This window comes from Astatotilapia calliptera, chromosome 12 (genome assembly GCF_900246225.1).
Source record: "Astatotilapia calliptera chromosome 12, fAstCal1.2, whole genome shotgun sequence".
Taxonomy (NCBI): domain Eukaryota; kingdom Metazoa; phylum Chordata; class Actinopteri; order Cichliformes; family Cichlidae; genus Astatotilapia; species Astatotilapia calliptera.
In genome coordinates, this window is record NC_039313.1 from 6905791 (window position 1) to 6926098 (window position 20308).

Genomic DNA, 20308 nt, shown 5'->3' on the forward strand with positions numbered 1-20308 from the left:
TTAAGAAATTGTAGAAAACAGATAATGAGACACTGATACCTCCAGGTAGTGTTTGGTAAAATTAAATGTTGGCCTTAGAAGGAAAACGGTTCCTTTTCTTTCCCCAATTAAGAATATTCCCTTAACCATGAATACATTTAAAACTTTTTTTTTTTTTTTATTGTTTGTTTCCTTTAATGAGCTCTAACCTTTCAGACTTTCCACTGCATTTGAGGAGTCAAAAACCTTCAGATGTGGCAGTGGTTATCACTAGGTGTAAAGCTAGTGATAAAAATATAACTCCATGGAAGTTGTCATATTTGAGCTGAGTTACAAAGGTGGCCTGTAGTGACAAATAGAGAGCGGTAAATATTACGATATCTTAGTTTTCCATTGACTTGCACTAATAAAGATTATTTTCATCCAAATAAGGTATGTGCTTTTGCAATAGAACGAGGAAAAAGGAAGACACAAACCAATGAATCAACCAGCCAAACAGTCTGCATGTGGACCATTTGTAGCCTGTTTTAGGTTCCTCTTATCAATTACCCTTTGATCAACATATTCACTCAAAGACTGAAAAAAAGAAAAAGAACGGTGGAAATAACCAAAACATGGATACTTTGATTTTTAAGCATATTACTGTTTTAGCAAAGCAGTACATTAGCATTGTGGTTAGCACTGTTGCCTCACAGCAAGAAGGTCCTGCGTTCAATTCCACCATCACCATTATTCTGTGTGGAGCATGTTTTCCCCATGTTTTGTGGGTTCTCTCCGGGTACTCTGGCTTCCTCCCACAGTCCATAGACATGCAGTTAGTGGGGACATGTTTATTGGAAACGAATAGTTATGTCTATAACTTCTGTTCCCTTTCAGTCGATTCACTCGGTACAACACATAAGTATGGGATATCACGCCCTCGCGTGTCCTGGCTGAAGAAACCTTTAATCACGCCTTTAAGGCAGATGACGTGTGATGACACGCGCACGGCCCCGCCTGCACATATAGCCGCTGTCATCACAGTCATCCCTCAGTTCGATAGCCGCTCAGTGGGGCCACCTTGTGTTGTACCTCGTTCCTCTCCTTCAGGGAACAGAAGTTATAGACGTAACTATTCGTTCCCTTTCAGTCGATTCACTCGGTACAACACATAAGTATGGGACATATATACACGCCCCACAGAGCAGCCACCGAACCGGAATCGGACCACCACATCCTTAGTGAGTGGTAGACCCAGCAGAAAGGACAGCATGAGCCACCGAAGGGGCTGTAACGTCCAACCGATAAAACCGCACAAAAGTGTGCGTTGATGCCCAACTAGCTGCTGCACAAATATCAGCTACAGGCACCCCTTTAAAAAGAGCCCATGAGGTTGCCATCCCCCTGGTGGAATGAGCTCTCACTCCGTGGGGAAAAGCAAGACCACCAGTGAGATAGCTTCTATAATCCAGTGGGACAGCCTCCGTTTGGACAGAGCTCTACCTCTATTTGGATCAGCGAAGCAGACAAACAGCTGGTCACATAAACGCACATTCTGAGTGCGCTCAATGTAGGTGCGTAGCACACGCACTGGACAAAGAGAATGCTGCATCCTCTGCTCCTCAGATGCAAAAGGTGGGGAGCAAAAGCTCAGCAACTCAACTCCATTGAGCTATAAGATGCAGGCATGATCTTGGGAAAATAGGCAGCATTTGGATGCAATACGACCTTGTGGCCATCAGAAGAGAACTGTGTGCAGGAGGGATGCACAGAGAGTGCATGAAGGTCACCCACTCGCTTTGCCAAAGCCAAAGCGAGAAGTAATGCAGTCTTATACGAAAGAAATTTCATATCCACAGACTCAATGGGTTCAAGGGGGGCTACAAAGGGCCTCCAGCACCAAAGACAAGTCCCAAGCAGGGACACTGGACTTAAGCGCGGGCCTCAGCCGGCGAACTCATTTCAGAAAACGTATGGCGAGGGGATGTGCACCTAGTGTCACCCGGTCAAAGCCAATATGACAAGCAGATAATAGCTGCTAAATAAACCTTAATTGTTGAAAATGAAAGGCCCTTATCCAGCAGCTCCTGCAGGAATGTCAAAACATCCACAATAGAGCACTGAAATGGGAGAATGTGATGGTCCTGGCACCATTGCTCGAAGGCTCGCCATTTGTAAGCGTACAAGCCTCTAGTAGATGAGGCCCTAGCGCTCTGAATTGTCGCTATCACACTAGGTGGCAAACCCTTAGCAATCAAGTTTAACCTCTCAGCAGGTAAGCATGAAGGCGCCTCAGATCTGGGCACGGATGAAACACTTCTCCTCCCGCCTGAGAGAGGAGATCCCTGCGGAGAGGAAGCTGCCAAGGACTCACTGCTAGCAGGCTGATTATCTCTGCATACCACGACCTTGTGGGCCACCAAGGGGCCACTAGAATCAGAGAGAGGGGGAATGCCGACGCACTCTCTCTAGAACTGGAGATATCATTTCCACTGGGGAAAATGCATACAGGAGCACGTCTGGCCATTGGTGCGCTAGCGCGTCCAAACCCAAGGGTGCATCGTGGTCGATTATGGAGAACCATGCATATGCAGGAACCATGCAGGAGCGCTGACGGGCATGGTTCCGGCTCGTCATCGGCTAATCCGTCAACGTAGTCCATGTGGTCAGCCCAGCTAATTGCGGGGACATAGACCGGAAAATCCTCGTCTTCGGACTCGGACGAAGCCGGGGCTCCAGACTCAGAAAGGAGAGGGTCATGCCGTGCGACAGCCGAGCGTCCCAGCACTTTTTCCACAAACGTCACCCGTCTTTCCAGGGTCGAGCGCCGGAGCTGGCGACATAATGCACAGGCTTCGGGCTCCGTCAACGCTCTCCTAGCGTGGACGATCCCCAGGCAGACAGGGCAGGCATCGTGCTGGTCGCTGTCGTTCAAAGAGGAACTGCATCCCTGAGGGCAGGGGCGAACAGAAGATTTCTGCTTTGCTCGCTTCGGTTTAGAGTACATTCCAAAACACAAAGCAAAACGCTGCACGGGAAAAACTTGAAATTAGCGCTCCGCGGGCAGCCTACACACCAACTGCGCGGTGGAGGCTAACACCAACAGGGGCAGTTAAGCTAAGTTCAAGTCGGCAGACAACGGAGCTAACTAGCAGTAGCTAGCTAGCCCAACTCAGCAGAGGTGTTCTCAGTGAGGTGAAGAGCGTAAGAACTGAGGGATGACTGTGATGACAGCGGCTATATGTGCAGGCGGGGCCATGCACGTGTCATCACACGTCATCTGCCTTAAAGGCGTGATTAAAGGTTTCTTCAGCCAGGACATGCGAGGGCGTGATATCCCATACTTATGTGTTGTACCGAGTGAATCGACTGAAAGGGAACTCTAAATTGCCCATAGGTGTGAATGTGATTGCGAATGGTTGTCTGTGTGTACTGGTGACCTGTCCAGGGTGTACCCTGCCTCTCGCGCTAAGACAGTTGGGATAGGCCCCTTAGGCTCCCCCTGCAACCCTTAAAAAGGGATAAGTGAGTGAATGAATGAATTACTGTTGTACATATTGGGGATTACTAACTAGCTTGATTAAGTCTCTATTTGCTACATGCCCTTGTTCAGACACCTAAATGCAGCTGTTAGCTAAGATGTTCAGCATGTTCATCAGTTATATAATGCTCTAAAAAACCAACCAAATCCCTGTATTATTGTAGGGTCTCTCCCACAAGACATTTGACGTGGCTGCTATTGTGTATGTTTCTGTATGTTTAGATTTGTTGAAATGGTCTTAAATCAATAATTATACCCTCTCAGCCATTTCACATCATTTCTTTGTAAAGAAAACAGATTCAGCCTTTAATGCTCAGACATCCATTTAAGACTTAATCAAAAGTAAAGTCTTTGTTGGTGTCTTTTTATGAATTCAGTGGGACAAAATAAATGTAAGCATCAAAATGTAACTTTCTATGGGGTCTTTTTGCAACAAAATACCTTCATATCTCATATTCAGAGAGCTGAAATTAATTTGGCTATGGTTAGAGAACATAGAAGGAACTTATTTGCAATTTTGTTTCACGGCTCCCGATCCAAGACCAATTCTCCACTTGTAGTTCACAGATATCAGGAGATGTGAATGCAGAGTAGATCTTTTAACTTGGGGAGAAAAGAGGTCCATGAGAGCCTTGTATAATGAGTTTCTTTTGAGAGGTTACTCTTAGAGAAAGTGTGAAATGAACAGCCAAACTGGAAGCCAATTTCAGCTTCCCTGAATGAAAGCCTCTAATCCAGGATGAATCCCCTTGATCTACAGTAGCTCAGGTAGACAGGCCACAGTACAAAGGAGCATCAACTAAATGCTCCTGCACCGTGATACAAGCTCTCCTCTGGTGAGCTTCACAAAGACATTGCGATGCAGCTCCGAAAACAAGTTAGCATTTAACTCTATCCCACCTCCCGCCTCTGTTGCACTTGTTTCTACTTTCACATCCGACTCCTCTGTTATTTTCTCATAGGTCAGAGAAAAGCTCCTAGAGAGCAGATGATGAGCTTCATTATTAAGCCGAGCAATTACATCCCTCCCGGCCCAGGCCGCAGCCAGGCGCTCCCTCTATTTATTTCGTTAAGATAAGACAGATCGAGGTGGAATAGTAATGCAGCGCCTTGTAGCTCAGAGGGGAGGAGAGGTGGCATTTGGGAAGCAACAGGGGAGAGGGGATGGGCGATGCAGACCCACTTTCTGTTCTCCACGTATCATTCTTGATTAACCTCCAGAGCAGGAGAGCACAACAGAGCTGCAGATAGCTCCCCTCCGAATGAACCTGCCGCTGTCGGGCTGACTGTTCGGATGAACACAGCATGTCATGCTGAGTTCAAAGTGTATCTGTGTGTATGTGTGGATGCACACATACTTTTAATGACAAGGCCTGCTGATTGGTGGACGGAGAGATCTATTGGGAGGATCAGCCCTGAAGCCAGGAGTCTGATTTGCTGGTGTCACGTGATCACCAGGGATATGCCCGGTGGCACACTTAATCTATATAATTGCACTGATGGAGATGCTCAGCAGAGGAAAACTTCCGTTTCCCACAGTCAGGCAGGTAAGAGTCACCCACAGGCGGGAGGAGATCATGTAAAATTGTGACACCTAAGCATGACTCAGCAGACAGATTTTCCTCCTTAGGGCACTGAAGCACTCCATTTGTACTGAGTCACCTTGACATCAAATGACCATTAGAGCCAAGCAATGAGACACATGAGCAGAGGGGAAAAAATGCTTCAGCTGGCAAGGACTTGATCAGCACTGTCCTCATAAGTCTTGGTGATGGCTACAGTGTCACCCGTTTACATTGCTCTTCTGTCCTCTAATTGCCCCTCGACACCCACATTTCTCAGCATCTAATCATCAGGAAATGTCATCAAGAATAAGCTGTGTATGTGTATGTGTGTGGGTAGTTAAGTAGATAAGGGAACCTGGCTGCTGTGAGGACGTGACCTTCAGGGGCAATTCGGGTAATGAAATCACAGGAAGGAAGTCCTGATGCCGGGGGCCCACCTGGTAACCCCTCTGTCAGGGCTGACACTGATGACCGCATCCTAAGTGAAACAAATGTGCCAATTAGGCAATTCATTCCTCACATCCTCTACCACACAACCACTGGCCTAATTTGTATTTGTCCCTTCATCTTTTTCCCCCATCACCTCCTCCTTCTCTCCCTCTCTTTGTCTCTGTCTCTCTCCTCCCTTCTCTTCCGCTTGGTGAATCTTTTCATCAGTACCCAAGGGCTGTTAGTGGCAGACAGACAGCTAATGTGCAGTGTGGCCCCACACTGGGAGGGCCAGCTCGTGCCACATATTAATTGCCTCTTTCAAGTCACGGATTTCCCCACAGGGTAAAATTGAAATAAATACATAAAAAAAAGTTGTTGGTGGTGGTGGTGGGGGGGATGGATGTAGTGCGGTGTGGGAGGGTGCCAGGACTCGTGTCATCCCTTCAGTGACGGATGACTTTAATCATGAGAAATTAGACCCCATCCCCTGCCCTGCTCCTCTTACTCTCTGTTTTCTTATCTATCTAACGATGCTAGGCCGCTTAACCTCTGATGAAACCCCCCGTGTTAGAGGCCAGTGTTAAATTATACAGAAAAATCTGCAGGCCCTCAGTCGCACTGTAAAAAAAAGAGAAATTCTCATTCTAACTTGGAGTGGCACAACTGGTTGAAATAGAAGTTCGGAAAAATACAAAATGAGAGAAATGATTACTATGTTATGACGTTCATTATCATTTTTATTCATGTCAATATATACCTGCAATCCATCATCCCTCAGGTCTGTGTGTCATTTCTATTTACCCAGTGTTTGCATGCCCACAGGCGTTTCCTATTTGCATCCAGCCTGAGTGTTGTTTATTATAAAGGGTGGCTGCCTGTGCTCTTCCTATAAATCCATCAGCCCAGCCCATTTTGCTGCGCTATGAATGTAATTTGCAAATGCAGCGATGCAGCTCCCTTACCAGGGTAGAAGCAGTAAAGCGTCACTAAGTTTGTAATTCATAATTAGTTTTCCTCTCTGTTGCTGGTAATTGGTTATAGCACATCCTTTGACTGCCTAATGGCTTTAGCGTTAGTGGTTATACTGCCTAGTTGTGGCTAATCGGCAGGGTGGGCCTTGTAAAATGTAGCTGATCAGCAGTTATGTGTATTGCTGGGCTTTTTTAGGGGTGCTGAATCCAGATACAGGATCTGCTACTAAGATTTGCACGTTGAGGATTCAGTATGCTCGAAACAAACAAAGTGTTGCTTCACCATGTCGAGCCAGTGCTCAAGACAGGAAGTGTGCAGTCTATTAATCTTATTTATCTGTCTTAGACCCATTGTTTTAGCATTTCTGCCCTTTAAACCAACTTTCTTCTGACAGGCTGCCCCTTGCAAGAAAAGGATATGAATAGCAGGGCTTCTGTGTGTTCTGTGGATGTCTTCAGTCACTGACAGCATGAAGAGCCAGGAATAGAGAAGCAAAGCATAATAGGGGTCCTTTAATAAATGTAATAAAGGACTTGTATAAATGTAGTATGTTTATAGTAAAGTATGTAAAATTTGAGTCGCCACAAGACAATTTAGTTAAATGGAAAACGGAGGTTTGCATGTGGTTAACACTGTGAAAATGTCTATTTTAACCCAAATCTAATTCTATTCAATTCGTTTTCATTTATATATTGCCAAATCACAACAACAGTAAACCTCAAGGCACTTTGTATTGAAAGGTAAAGTGACCAATTACTTGGCAACAGTAGGAAGAAAACACAGAGTGATGTGTTAGCTCAGAGAGTGAAAAGAGGTGTGTGAAGAAAAAACACTCAGTGAATCATGGGAAGGTCTATAGCAGCTTAGCTAAGGGAGGATTCAAAAACAAAAGTTTTAAGCCTAATCTTAAAAGTAGAGATGGTGTCTGAATCCAATCTGGGAGCTGGTTCCACAGAAAAGGGGCCTGAAAGCTCTGCCTCCTATTCTACTATTAAATACTCTAGAAACCACAAGTAAGGCTGCAGTCTGAGAGCTAAGTACTCTACTGGGGTGACACGGTACTATGAGGTCTGATTATTCCTTGTTGTAAGGAGAAGAATTTTAAATTTAATTGTTGATATAACATGAAGCCAATGAAGGGAAGCTAATATAGGAGAATTACCCTTTCTTTTTCTAGTCCCTGCCAGCATTCTTGCTGCAGTATTTTGGCTCAACTGAAGACTTTTAATGGAGGTTTTAGGACAACTTGATTATAATGAATTACAGTAGTCCAGCCTACAAGTAATTAATGTATGAACTAGTTTTTCAGCATCACTCTGAGCAGGATTTTTCTAGCTTTAGGGATATTGCACAAATGCAAGAAAGGAGTCCTACATATTTGTTTAACATGTGCATTCAACCACATATCCTGGTCAAAAAGATCTAACCTACAGCGTAAGCTATTCCATTAGTTTCTCAACTTTTAAGCCGCAGCATTTTGCTTGTTTGTTTTGTTTTTTTCTGTTTGTTTTTTGATCAGAGGGTGGACTACCAAGTCATCAGGAAAAGGTAGCAAACCTGGTTAGCATAGCTGCTAAGTAGTACAAAGCTACAGACTGATAAAGTGCTAAAATCTCTATCACCAAAACTCAAGAATAAACGTCTTGGGTGGGCTGTACCCCACATATTAAAATGCTCTAGAAGGTACCAACAGCACAAACATAGTCTAGTTTAGTAACACAGAACTAAGGCCTAGCACCCGATTGGAGCAGCCTGCGTTAGCAAACCTGTCCATTAACTTTAATCCCAAGCAGTATTTAAATCCCCCCACCGTAAAGCTCTGATGAAAGGGGAAACTACCCATAGAGGTCAAAGACCTTGTTTATAAAAGGCAGTTAACATGTTTTTAAGGCTAAAGTTTGGCACTTTACCATGAGAGTATATGGGGATTGATTTGCTTTTTAACCTAACCATAAATGGCAAAGAGAGGAACTGCATTTTTTGGCTCTTCCATCTTTGGCTTCTTTTTATAGCCTCAAATAGGTAAATCAAGATAGCCATTTGATTAAACCAACCCTAACCCCTATACCCTATCCAAAGCTCTTCTGTTTGTCAGAAAATAAACTTTATTTTGAATACATGTCAACATAGCTATCAGTCATTATTTCCTGTGTTATTGGATTGCTTTAAATCTTGGGTCCATTTGTCTGCCCATTTAACATGGTGTTAAGTGGAATTGCTCTAGTGTGTTGTACTTAACTATGATGTTAGTGATATTTGCTGCAAACACTCCTCATATGAGTACTATATTACCACTCTTTGACAGGTGGAGTGGCTGAAAAATGAAGAGCTGGTGAGTTCCCTGACGGATGACAACATCGACACCCGAGCCGACCACAACCTCATCATCAACGAAGCGCGCCTGTCCGACTCAGGCAACTACACCTGTCTGGCCAGCAACATTGTGGCAAAGAGACGTAGCGCCACGGCAACTGTGATAGTCTTTGGTACGCCATCGTAGCAGCTGCTTATTGCCTGCTACAACACATTACAGAGTAGTGACACAATGTTTACATGGCACTTCAGATCAATTTGTTCGGCTTCCTGTGCCCCTATACACAAGTGATTAAGAGACCCGTCTCTGTGTTCCCACTGAATGTTTCCTCTTTATTCAGATGAATGTATTATTCAAACACTCAATTTACTGCCTCTCATTTAAAATCAATGTGTACTTTATGAAAGGAAATAAGCCAGTGTGTCTTAATCTCATTTAAAAGGAGTGTTGCTTATTAAGTATTTATTTGCCAGAGGCCTTCCAGAAACGTGGGTTCGCCAGCTTTGATAGCACTGCTGAGCAGAGAGAGAGAAAGACAGAGAGATCATAAAGTGCTTCAGTCACAACGCTAAGCGGTCGACTCCAAACCCGTCAACCAGTATGAGTCAGTGTCGCCTTTAGAAACGGCGTTTCCGTTTAATGGCTGCTTTCTTTGCTTTCGCATAGTTCCTTGTCTTTATCTTAATCCAAGTGCAAGAAACACTGAACTGAGCAATTACGAAACAGGGAGCTGTATATCCAGCGTATTGCGCTGTGCTCAATCTGCTCCTACCGTTATACATTGTTGCCTTGCACTGCCTCTGAGCCTGCATAATCATTAATAACCCCAGCAGCTCTTGTTAGAGTGTTTAACTATGCCAGAGTTCAGTAAAAAGTATTATTCATTGCCGTGCCCTCACTCTACTTCTTTTTCTTTTCTTAACTTTGCTGGACTCTCTCCAGTGAATGGCGGCTGGTCCCTGTGGACGGAGTGGTCGGCCTGTAATGCGCCATGTGGGCGGGGTGTCCAGAAGCGATCTCGGACCTGCACGAACCCGGCACCACTGAATGGCGGGGCCTTCTGCGAGGGCATGTCCGTACAGAAGATCACTTGCAACGCACCCTGTCCAAGTTAGTTCTACTTCTCAGTTTTTGCTTAGATTAAGCACAGCTTAATGGGGCTGTGAAGATACAAAAAGTAGCTTTTGCTATGTGTCAAAAACTATTAATGCTTGGCTGAAAATAATTAAGCTGGTAAGTCCGACAAAAATGTTCACATTAAATGTTCTAATGATATTAGCGCATGATGACTTAATTATCTCCAATTCTAGCACTTCTGTTTTCAGTTTAATTTATTGCAAGGCTGTTTAATTCTATTTGAACAATAACAGTAACATTTAGCTATCGCTGACATGTAGAGTGACGTTAATAAGCTTCATTCGTGCCTCATTAGCATTGCAGGCAACCAATAAAGGGACTGCAGTGGTCAGTTCCAATAGTGGCTACACATTATTCCTTTGCCAATGAGAGAGAGCACTGCTATGCTCAAGAAACTACAAACAATAAAAAGAAGAAGGCAGATTTATGATGCAAAGTAAAGTGACTAACAGAAGCAGTGGTGAAAGAGGTTATATGACTCAGTGCCCAGCATGCAGTTCAGTGGGAGAAGGTGAGCTTAGGTGCTTGTTGAGAAAATGAATTTTTACCTTACAAGAGCAAACAGGGAGGGATTTTGTTGATCTGGGGAGGTTTGTGCTCACCCAGGCAAAGGTTATCCTTTATGGTGAAGGATGCATCAACACACAGACATATCTGCAGAATTTAAATGGATACCTGTGACTGTTTCTTAAACAAAAGGCTGCTATTGAGTCAAAACTAGTTTCGTTGCTCTGGATAACCACAACAGGCAAATAATAATAATATTAAAATAATTAATAATACTCATAAATTTGTCTTGTGTTTTATACATATGTAAAAAAAAAAAAAAGCCCCAATGCACACACTTTTCAAATTCTTAAAATTTGAATAGCAGGCATTACGAAAAAAAAGTGTGTGTGTGTGTGTGTGTGTGTGTGTGTGTGTGTGTGTGTGTGTGTGTGTGTGTGTGTGTGTGTGTGTGTGTGTGTGTGGCAGGGGGGCACTTTACATGGACTTTTATGTAGAATATTCTTTGTCACCGACACATGATCTGATATTGCCGTACTGGGATTATTCTCTTGTACAAACTGGCTCCTTTAATAGTCTAGACAAAAATAAAAATGTAAAGAGGCCGCGTGAGTGGGGTTATCTCATAAGTATCCTGTGCCTGAAAAGTGGCTGTCTCTGTAGCTGTATATATATATATATATATATATATATATATATATATATATATATATATATATATATATATATGACCAATGACTATGTATGTATATATATATATGTATATATATATATATATTTTTTTTTTTATATATATTTTTATATATATTTTTTATATATATTTTTATATATATATTTTTTATATATACTTTCTCTCTCTCTCTTTCTCTCTCTTTCTCTCTCTCTATATGTATATATATATATATGTATATATATATATGTATATATATATGTATATATATATATATGTATATGTGTATATGTATATATATATATAGAGAGAGAGAGAGAAAGAGAGAGAGAGAAAGAGAGAGAGAGAGAGAGAGAGAGAGAAAAGTCATGGATGATGGAGTATTGTCCATTACCTCTGCTAAGAGAAGAGAGATAATATCCTTACATAACATTTTTATTTGCTACAGAGACACTAACACCTAAAAATACATTTGCATGCTTCAAAAAGTACAATTTGGAGGAAATGCATTATAATCACTGCCCTAAATGTGCTTAAATCCAACTTTTAAATCAAATTGTTATGCCAATGAGTTCACTAACAGTATTGTGCATTAGCACTGAGAGAGTTGCTGTACAAATATTTCCTTCTTATGATGATAAAAAAAGGTAATTTCTTGCTAATTTGCCAGTGCAAATGTATGAATTTCTCATTCCATAGTCATTTTTAAGTGACAGGTTTGTTCAAGCATATATAGTTGGCCTTTAGCTCTGTACATTGTTAGTGAGATTATTTATATGCACATGTATTACAGATATGCGCAAATGCTCTAATCTTTGACATTTAAAATCAGCGTGACAAAATGAGATATGTTTGATCTCTACATCCTGACAGGCCCAGTTATTTCTGCATGAGAGGGAAGTTGTAAATGAACTTCTTTTGTAGCCTAATCGAATGGCACCAAGTGAATACTCCGCTCAAACTTTCTTCTGTAATTACACATAAAACCCACACTCACAGATTGGTCATCACAAACTGATGTCAGTCATTGGTCATCATAGTTCAAGTCTGATGTATAAGTGAAAAAAGAGGAGCAAAGTAAAGAAGACAAAGGGAGTAGGTTGCTGTAATTGTTTTGCACATTTTGGTATTCCTTTATTGTGCAGCAATGCAAAATACTTAGGTGTGTACTTTTGCTTTTAATGTGCTAAAAGCAGTTCATTAGCAAAATATGTTCAAGTGTTTTGGAGTTTTCCCAATTTGGTCAACCTGTGGTGTGGAAATATACATTTAGGGTTGGCTTGGAAGATGCCAGACTAATAACTTATGCAGGAAAATGTTCTTGAAAATCAGAGAAGACAGATATGAATAGATTTCAGAATAAATTTATCACTTAAAGCCGTTTTAGCAGCAGTTTCGCACATCATCACATTCATTTTCACACGTGAACAGAAAAAAAAAGGTAATTCAGTTACAAGTATATGCCATGAGAGTTTTGTCTGGGAAGCTTCAGATGGACAGATGGAGACCGAAAGTTTGGTCCAGTTTAATGGCAACACCAGAGAAGGATCAAACATTGGAAGAAGAAGGAGAAGGGGCAGAAGTCAAGCAGAGAGAATTAGTCCAGATGAATACTCATTAGTTTGTAAAATAAGTTGAGGGAAAAACCAATTAGTTGTTTTTAATCTGGGATATGTAATGAAATGCTATTAACGGCACAAATTATAAATTTTTAACCTTAATTTATATTCTATTCCTTCCTAGTTAAATTTACCCTTTTTAATTTTTCATATTTATTTCCTATCTTAGTCATAGCCTTTTCCTTTTTTGTTTTCTTTAGGTCACGAGCAGTTGTCCAAGCATTTCACTACATATCGTACTGTGTATGACTGTGTACGTGACAAATAAAATTTGAATTTGAATTTGAATTTGAAAGTATAATCAGAAACCTTTCATCAAAGTATTTGACATAGCGCAAAGAGAAACCAAAGTGACCTGGCCAGAAGGACAGATGAAATGCCATAATATCATCAGCACAGTGCTGTCAGTTTTTAAAAGTAATGAAAAAATAATCTGCTACGGTAGATTCCTATGAATGCTGTTTACTTTTTTTTTTTTTTTTTGCCTGTCCCGTTTGGCTCTTTTGCCATCAGAATTATTGTCTAAAGGCGAAGAAAGATGCCCAACGGATTTACTTTACCAAATTGACCATCCCAGCCTTGCCGTAATGGTCCATTTGATTCACCTTTTATTGTTTATTTTATTTTCACTTGCTGAATACGGGACAGACTTGACTGGGGGAAAGAAAAGGGAGAAAGAAATGAATGCTGTTTACTTTGATGATGGTCTTTTTATGGCTTCTGCAGTGATTCACCTGTAGTACTCTGTCTTTTTTTAAACAAAATCTATAAGTCTCCATACAATCTTGAAGGCGTACCCAGAGATGCTGAGCACTTGTTGGCCCTTTTGGCTTCACTCTGAGGTCCATCTCATCCCAAACCATTTCCATTGGGTTTTGGTCAGGTGACTGTGGAGGCACTCCATCACTCTCCTTCTTGGCCAAATTGCCCTTACACAGCCTGGAGATGTGTTTGGGGTCATTGTCCTGTTGAAAAATAAATGATGGTAAACGCAAAACCAGATGGGATGGCATGTCGTCGCAGGATGCTGTGGTAGCCATGCTGGTTCAGTGTGCCAGTGTGTTCAATTGGGAAAAATTCCCCAACAGTGTCACAAGCAAAGCACCCCGACAACATCACACCTCATTCTTCATTGTGGCAACCATGCATGTAGAGAACATCCGTTCACCTTTTCTGCGTCGCACAAAGTCACTGCAGGTGGAACCAGAGATTTCAAATTTGGACTTGTCAGACTAAAGCACAGATTTCCACTGGTTTAATGTCCAGTCCTTGTGTTTCTTGGCCCAAACAAATCTCTTCTGCTTGTTGCTTTTCCTTAGTAGTTTGACCATAAAGGCCTGATTCACACAGTCTCCTCAGAACAGTTGGTGTAGAGATGTGTCTGCTACTGGAACCCTGTGTGACATTTCTCTATTCTCTAATCTGAGGTGCTGTTAACTTCTGAGGCTGGTGACTCAAATGTATTCATCCTCAGCAGCAAAGGTGACTGTTGGTCTTCCTTTCCTGGGGCGGTCCTCATGTGAGACAGTTTAATCGTAGCCCCGGATGGTTTTTGTGACTGCACTTGAGGACAGATTCAAAGTTTTAGCAATTTTCCGGATTGACTGACTGTCAGTTCTTACAGTATTGATGGACTGTCGTTTCTCTTCACTCAGCTGATTGGTTCTTGCCATAATTTGATTTCTAACAGCTGTCCAATAGGGTTGTCAGCTGTGTACTAACTAACCTGACTTCCGCAGAAAACAACCGATATTCTCAACCCCACTAAGAAGGCAAGAAATTTCACAACTGAACCCTGACAACACCTGAGCAAACGGTGGTTATTTTCAGGAATCAAAACTATAAGATATATTTAGATATATTGAGTTATTTATCAATTCTTTATTTACTACATAATTCCATGCTTCTTGCTTCGTATTTTGTAGATAATCCGGCATTCTGACATCCTGAATCAGGTTCATTTGCTTGTATTTAGTAAACAGTCATTTTCAGTTTGAAACAGCAGGGCTTGGCTGCATAATGAAAAGTTGGAACAAAACAGATTTTAAATGATACATTCTGATCCATAACAATAACTAAATTCTTATATGTATGTTGTCACCTTTTCAATTTCTGCACTTTAAGCTGTTCTGATCTTAGAAAGATTCTATATTAACTTTTTGCTATTTGAAAATAGCGTGCAATTTATTGCTGGTGACTTTTTTGAGCTATTGCATTACTGGATATGTTCTGCCAGGTTATTACCTCTTCTTTCAGCGGAGCTACAGTTTGCCCTGCAACATGCCCAGCGGAGGGGATTTAAGTCATATGTCTCTTTCTTGCTGGAAAATAAAGTAACAGTTCTAGTGAATGAGGTGTTATGTGTTTCTCACAGACAAGGCTATGTGTAAACACTCTGGATCCCATCATTACCATCAATGGCTTTCAGCAGTTGAGGCGGATAGAAATAAATCCGAGAGTGCAATGAAAAAGACACAAGGCACAACAAATGGTACCATTTTTGTCATGTCACTGTCTCACCAGGGCTAACACTCAACTAATTAATCAAATTAAGCTACATCTATAGAAGAAGTAGCTTAATTCTGCACTCCAATTGCCCAATGACCATATTATTTAATATCCAAGAGACATAGTTATTCTGTCCCAATACATTTTTTTTTCATTTTTGCAATATCCTAAAACTATCAGTACATACAGTGGGGCAAAAAAGTATTTAGTCAGCCACCGATTGTGCAAGTTCCCCCACCTAAAATGATGACAGAGGTCAGTAATTTGCACCAGAGGTACACTTCAACTGTGAGAGACAGAATGTGGAAAAAAAATCCATGAATCCACATGGTAGGATTTGTAAAGAATTTATTCATAAATCAGGGTGGAAAATAAGTATTTGGTCAATAACAAAAATACAACTCAATACTTTGTAACATAACCTTTGTTGGCAATAACAGAGGTCAAACGTTTACTATAGGTCTTTACCAGGTTTGCACACACAGTAGCTGGTATTTTGGCCCATTCCTCCATGCAGATCTTCTCGAGAGCAGTGATGTTTTGGGGCTGTCGCCGAGCAACACGGACTTTCAACTCCTGCCACACATTTTCTATGGGGTTGAGGTCTGGAGACTGGCTAGGCCACTCCAGGACTTTCAAATGCTTCTTACGGAGCCACTCCTTTGTTGCCCGGGCGGTGTGTTTTGGATCATTGTCATGTTGGAAGACCCAGCCTCGTTTCATCTTCAAAGTTCTCACTGATGGAAGGAGGTTTTGGCTCAAAATCTCACGATACATGGCCCCATTCATTCTGTCCTTAACACGGATCAGTCGTCCTGTCCCCTTGGCAGAAAAACAGCCCCATAGCATGATGTTTCCACCCCCATGCTTCACAGTAGGTATGGTGTTCTTGGGATGCAACTCAGTATTCTTCTTCCTCCAAACACGACGAGTTGAGTTTATACCAACAAGTTCTACTTTGTTTTCATCTGACCACATGACATTCTCCCAATCCTCTGCTGTATCATCCATGTGCTCTCTGGCAAACTTCAGACGGGCCTGGACATGCACTGGCTTCAGCAGCGGAACACGTCTGGCACTGCGGGATTTGATTCCCTGCCGTTGTAGTGTGTTACTGATGGTGACCTTTGTTACTTTGGTCCCAGCTCTCTGCAGGTCATTCACCAGGTCCCCCCGTGTGGTTCTGGGATCTTTGCTCACCGTTCTCATGATCATTTTGACCCCACGGGATGAGATCTTGCGTGGAGCCCCAGATCGAGGGAGATTATCAGTGGTCTTGTATGTCTTCCATTTTCTGATGATTGCTCCCACAGTTGATTTTTTCACACCAAGCTGCTTGCCTATTGTAGATTCACTCTTCCCAGTCTGGTGCAGGTCTACAATACTTTTCCTGGTGTCCTTCGAAAGCTCTTTGGTCTTGGCCATGGCGGAGTTTGGAGTCTGACTGTTTGAGGCTGTGGACAGGTGTCTTTTATACAGATGATGAGTTCAAACAGGTGCCATTCATACAGGTAACGAGTGGGGGACAGAAAAGCTTCTTACAGAAGACGTTACAGGTCTGTGAGAGCCAGAGATTTTCCTTGTTTGAGGTGACCAAATACTTATTTTCCACCCTAATTTACGAATAAATTCTTTACAAATCCTACCATGTGAATTCATGGATTTTTTTTTCACATTCTGTCTCTCACAGTTGAAGTGTACCTCTGGTGCAAATTACTGACCTCTGTCATCATTTTAAGTGGGGGAACTTGCACAATCGGTGGCTGACTAAATACTTTTTTGCCCCACTGTAGTATGCAAGCAGACTTTTTTCAAACCACTGTTCTCTGTCCCAGCCACACTGATCAGATCAAAGTTCAAGTAAAACTTCGCATTTTAGTGCAGGAGAAAAAAACACTTGATGGTGTTACTAATCAATAATAGTGGCTCTGCCTCAGTTTTTTAAGGTCTGGCTTTCAGAGTTGGCTTTCTGGCTTTCCTGCCTTGCAGGATGAAACAGAAATTGGGCTTTTTGGACAATGGCTGATGTGTGTGTTTTGAAGTTTCCAACTTCCTGCCTCTTGCTACCAATTAAAGCTGTCAGCCTTAAATGCAGCCTTTAAGAGATGGAGAGAACGGTGGGTTGTTTTAACAGCATGCTGTTTACGGGGAAAAATAATTAAGTTCAAAAATGGAGGAAAGAAAATCTCCCTCCTCAGCAGAGATAAGCAGGCCTGTGCCGCTACCATGGCCTGGAGCCCCGACATGATGGTTGAAGTTGTATGTGGGCCAGGTACAGAAGTGCATTTTGCCCTTTTATCAGGGTTGAACCTAGTCTTTGTGTAGAAAAAACAGACTTGAGTGAAGCAGAAGACCCTGCGAACCTGTCTTGAGCTGCTGATTGACAAGTGCGTCCAGTTTTGACAGGGCACCCCAGATCATTACCTCAATGATGTTCTGAATGCACAAGGATAGTTGCTGCAGCATGATGAGGCAGACAGCCAAGGTAGATTGCAAAGAGAAGAGAAAATACACAGAAATGGAGCCCCTGTTTCCATTTGGAAAAAACAGCTTTTTAAAGTTAAGTTAATAGAAATTCTGCACTGCAGTGCACAAACTCAGAGTGGATGCTGCTTTCACATTGCTCGTGTATGGCACAGGCATGTATGGTTAATTTATCCTTGTTTAATATCTTTATTATACCACAGTGTCATAGTCAGATGATAAAAACGTTATTGTTTTTAAACACTTAACAACAAACAGAAATCTCGCATGGCATTCCAGGAATGTGCTGGAGTCACTTACCCAGTTTGGGGGTCACAGCCTCGGGTGCTACGATTACTACTTGGACAGCTGTTGCTTTCACCCTCCATATATTGTCTAGCTCCTCTCCCAGCACTTGGTATTTCTCAAGCTTCTTGTATTCCTTTTTCCTGATGTTACTATCACTTGGTTTAACAATATCTATCACTACGGCCTTCTTCATCTGCTTGTCTACCAGTACATTGTCAGCCATCACCATTTTGTCCATCTGTATCTGGAATTCCCACACGATATTGCCCAAGCTATATCCCATTTTGATCTCAGGACTTCTAGCCCCCCCATACTCTGCACAGATGTTCTAATACACTATGCCGGCCACTTGGTTATGGTGTCCCTACTATTACGTATTGTATTGTCTCAGGGACATCTTTGCACAGTCTGCATCTGGGGAGGTAGAGCCCAGCGTCTAATGATCTTGTACTTAGAGTTTGTTCTTGGGTTGCCATAATTACCACCTATGTGTTTTCTCTTAGTCCAAATTTGTCCAGTCATTGGTAGGGTTTTTCAATATCACCCACTATCGTACATGCCATATAGTAGCCAGTATTGTTAATGATCTGAAGGGTTCAGGTATATACACAACAGTGTGGACAGAACATCTCCTTGTTAAATCCCACACTTGATAGTGACCTGGCTTGAAGTTGGCCTCTAAGTGTTGTTCACCACATCCCTATGAAATTCCTGATGATGACCTGTCAAGTCTTGTTGACCTATTGTTCAAAGCATTCTAGGATCAATGTGTTAGGCACTGAGTCACAGGCTTTCTTCTCGTAGTCAGTCCAGGTGGTGCAAAGGTTGGTCAATCTGGTTTTGCAGTATTGAGTGACATCTCCATCAATCAGTAGCTGGTGTTATTTTTCTTGGTGCTTGTTTACCCATTCTCTGAGGGTGGGGATGACAGTATCTCCCCTCTGACCTGACGTCCTGGCTACCCCTTCCCATAGAGTTTGTGTTGTACCTTGTCAATCTGTAATCACCATTATATATCTTTTGGAGCAGTATATGCAGTCATGCATTTTCTTTAAGGAAAACCTGTCTTATAATTTCTGATGTTTATTTTGGAAGTGTAAAATTAAAATAAAAAACAGCTAAATAACAATATAAAACTTCCCTACATTACCATAAGTTACCTGAAAAAGGTAAGCTTATAATGCTAACCATGTTAACAATATGGCTGCTGAAACTTGAAAGAAGTCCAAAAAACCCCAATAACAATACATATACAATACAAACTGGAATTAACTCTCCCATTCTCTTCATACCAGTGCCTCTGCCTAATTATTCTATCCATGCACTTCCTCTAAACCAGAGGGTCCTGAAATGTTCTGCACTGGATAAAAACAAATAACACGTGCTACCTCCAGTGCATCCAGAACATTATCTGATGGGACAAAGTGCCAAACATCACAATCCTAGAAATAATGCACATGTACACCCAGCCAAAAAGACACACATGTGTGGTTACATGGTGTGAATAGAGAGTATCTGGATCCCCTAGGCTCTCCTCTGAAGAAAAGTTGATCTGGTAATAAAATCCCAAAGACAGACCCCAACTGCACTGTGGAGATGGCTGTAATACCAGAAGGCTCTGAGCATTGTACCTGGGAAGCTGTGGCCCAGCAAGGACAACTCAAAAAGCCTCTCCAAGTTAGAAAAGACACTAGTCATGTGAGGCAAAGAGACACACAACAAATTCAGCTGTAAACTGCTGAATTCTTCCACAAAAATTACTATAACATGAAATCAAAGTAAAATCCCTTTTTGCCAGTGACTTTTGGCAAATTAAAGACAAACCTTATCATTTCAAAGAAATATAAATCATTATTTTAGTTCTAAGTTCCAAGATACATTTCTAAGTCATTAGAATATCTCCTTGCATCTTTTTATCACTCCTGGGTCTCATTTGGTTTGGTGTGTCCTGCAAGTTTTCATAGTTAGCCAATATTAGGGAACATTAAGTACTTGCTGCTAACAAAGTAAACACTTAGGACATTACTGTATTATTTAGCAGAAGATGTCTGACACATCACTTCTTGGCCCAGACAAGTGTAATGTTGCATGAGTATAATTTTCACATCCGTCATTGACTAAGCAGAAAACCAGCAATTTGTGAGCTTATCTTGTAACGGGCACAAGCAGTGACTGTAATTTCTTAAATGTCAGACAGTGTTACATACATGCCTTTTTCTCTCTTTTTCCTCTGTATTATAAAAAATTTGCAAAGTGAACCAGTGATGCTAATACTTTAGTACTTTCACTATGGTGGTGTACCTAATGGCTCAC

At 41.8% G+C, this 20308-nt stretch overlaps 1 protein-coding gene across 2 annotated transcripts in view; it reads left to right on the plus strand.

Annotated features, from left to right (window-relative positions):
* Window positions 1–20308, plus strand: part of LOC113033469 (netrin receptor UNC5D-like) — a 292976-nt gene that overhangs the window by 168512 nt on the left and 104156 nt on the right. For both annotated transcript variants that reach the window (XM_026187285.1, XM_026187286.1), the window contains exons 5-6: window positions 8774–8954; window positions 9725–9892. In XM_026187285.1, the coding sequence (XP_026043070.1) occupies window positions 8774–8954; window positions 9725–9892 (349 nt within the window). The remainder of the gene's footprint in view (window positions 1–8773; window positions 8955–9724; window positions 9893–20308) is intronic.